General features: G+C 57.6%; 1 protein-coding gene across 1 annotated transcript; it reads left to right on the top strand.

Moving 5' to 3' along the window:
- Positions 1–31: 31 nt before the first annotated feature.
- Positions 32–1,525, top strand: BDR25DRAFT_397564 (uncharacterized protein; the record flags this gene model as incomplete). Its single annotated transcript, XM_033698512.1, has 12 exons — positions 32–64; positions 110–159; positions 198–276; positions 309–315; positions 424–546; positions 574–621; positions 653–762; positions 807–1,086; positions 1,148–1,241; positions 1,275–1,338; positions 1,396–1,455; positions 1,519–1,525. Coding segments are annotated over 12 exons (954 nt in total), but the record flags the coding sequence as incomplete, so codon positions are not given.
- Positions 1,526–2,189: the final 664 nt, after the last annotated feature.

Here is a 2,189-nt window from a genome sequence, read left to right on the forward strand (position 1 = left end):
TGTAACGGCGCAGGCAAGACAATGGGTCCGAATGCGGTATGAATCCACTCAGAGGCATATGGGAGTGCGTGGGGACTCAGAGACCTGGGAATACCAATGACACCTATAGGCCTTGTACGTAGGATATCAGAAAACTACCGAGCTAGCTACGGGGGCGAGGTGCGACTAAATACATGAGGGAATAGGGGCAACTGCAGGGGACTGGGTCGAGTCATGGTCGGGGCCGATACGGGGACCCTTCGGATAGGATCCGAGCGACCCGAGATGGAACAATTCGTAGAATCGTTACACTACCCCCCCCTCTGTAGGCTGATAGTCCCTATCTGCAGTGTTTAAAAAGTATTTAGAAATGCTTTAGAACTAATTTAGATAGTGTGGAGGATAAAATAGCCTGGCAGTAGCTGTTCAGAAGATCGGATGAAGTGACTCTGCTATCTAAGAGAGCTGAAGGCTCTCCTTATATACACCGAGCTTCGGAACATAATATCTCCAGATCCCGAGCTGCGTCCCAGGCTCTGAGCCCCCAGTCCCAGGCTCCGAGCCCCAGTCCCAGGCTCTGAGCCCCAGTCCCAGGCTCTGAGCCCCAGCCAAGGCTCTCAGTATACGCGACACACCCCCCAGGTGAGCTGCGCAGCAGCTCACCTGCGTTGAGCGTCAACTTGGCTTGTTGGAGCAGCGCTGCGCGTTTACCCTGTGTTTGTGCTCGTTGCCCCAGGCAGCGCGATGATCGTTTCCCTAGGCAGCACAGGTCACGTGCGTGCCGTGATCGCCGCAACAGAGGTAAATAAATTCTGCTGCTCCTCGAGCTTCTCTTCTGTAAGTCCCAACAACATGCCGCGTGTAAGTTAATGCTTTTGAGAGCTCCAAGAACAACTCCAAACCTGTCTGCGATCTCCGCTAACGTGTGTATGAAGCTCAATAAAGCTAAACGAGCCGCTCGCGCGCGTGCCCTGCGGGGCCGCGCTGCCCGCAAGCCCGCAGCCCCCCGCCGCCCTGCGCCTACCACCGCCCGCCGCCCTGCGCCCACCACCCCCCGTCGGCCCGCGCCCCCCGGTCCGGTCTCGACTCCTCGCCGGCCTCCCCCTGGTGCGCTCCGCGCGCAGTCCTGTCTGGGCTGCATAAAGAGTGCGCTCGCGGGGCGCTCCAGTGGGGAGTGCCATGATTCCGCCACTGGCGGTTCGCGCTGCTGGCGCTGTTCCTCCGGGCACAGCTGCCTGCCCCTATAAGCCCTGTAGCAGTGTGTGGGGTGATCTAGCTTTTTGACTTATTTGCAGTCCCCCCGTCGCCGTCGTCTATGCGCGGCGCCTTGTTGCGGCGCTCGTCGCGGAGGACGAGCGGGTAAGCTTCTCCGCAGAGATCGTGTGTCATACCCTAGATCAGACTAACAGGCTATAGGCTGCGTCCCGGCTTCGGCCGGTGGTTCGAGCTCTGCTCGAAGAAGATGTCGTGGAGGAGGTGGTGGAGGAGGAGGAAGAGGAGGAGGAAGAGGAGGTGGAAGAGGAGGTGGAGGAGGTGGAGGAGGAGGAGCAGGGTGTCGTCTCCCCTGGGCTCCTGGCGCGTCGCCAGCGCGCTAAGGAGCTCTTGGGTGAGCTCGTCGATCTCCTCATGGTTTAGGCGTTCTGTGTTTTCTGTGTTTTCGCGCATCTCATGTATCAAATCCCTGCTCAAACTCCATGGCATGGGGGAGTGTCCCTGCTGGTAGATAGAACTCTTGTTCCTAGGCGGTGTGGGGATGTCCCCGCCATCAATGATCAACGCTTTCTCCCCTCAGAAGCTCGTTCGCGTGTCTTTAAGGTTGAGAAGCTGCTTAAAGTGCTCGAATTGCTGCCTTGGCAGGTGCTTTGTAAGCCCATCTGCTAGCATGTCGCTTGTTTTGATATAGCGCACTTCGAAAGATCCCTTCGCGTGCTCCTGGCGCAGCCACATGTTCTGAATATCGACGTGGCGCAGGCAGGTGGTTATCCGGGCGTTCTCCTCTACTACTAACCTGATCGTCTGCTGGTTGTCACAGTAGATCTGCCACGGTGTGCCTAGCTCCAGGGTAAGCTCTTTGAAGAAGCGTTTCAGAGCTAGCGATTCCTTTGCAATGTGCGCTAGAGCAAGCAGCTCAGCCTCCGTCGTAGACGTAGTTACTGTCGGCTGGAGAGCTGCTTTCCATAGGATCGGTCCTCCAAAGAGCGAGATAATGT

The sequence above is a fragment of the Lindgomyces ingoldianus genome (assembly GCF_010093535.1).
Source record: "Lindgomyces ingoldianus strain ATCC 200398 unplaced genomic scaffold BDR25scaffold_92, whole genome shotgun sequence".
Taxonomy (NCBI): domain Eukaryota; kingdom Fungi; phylum Ascomycota; class Dothideomycetes; order Pleosporales; family Lindgomycetaceae; genus Lindgomyces; species Lindgomyces ingoldianus.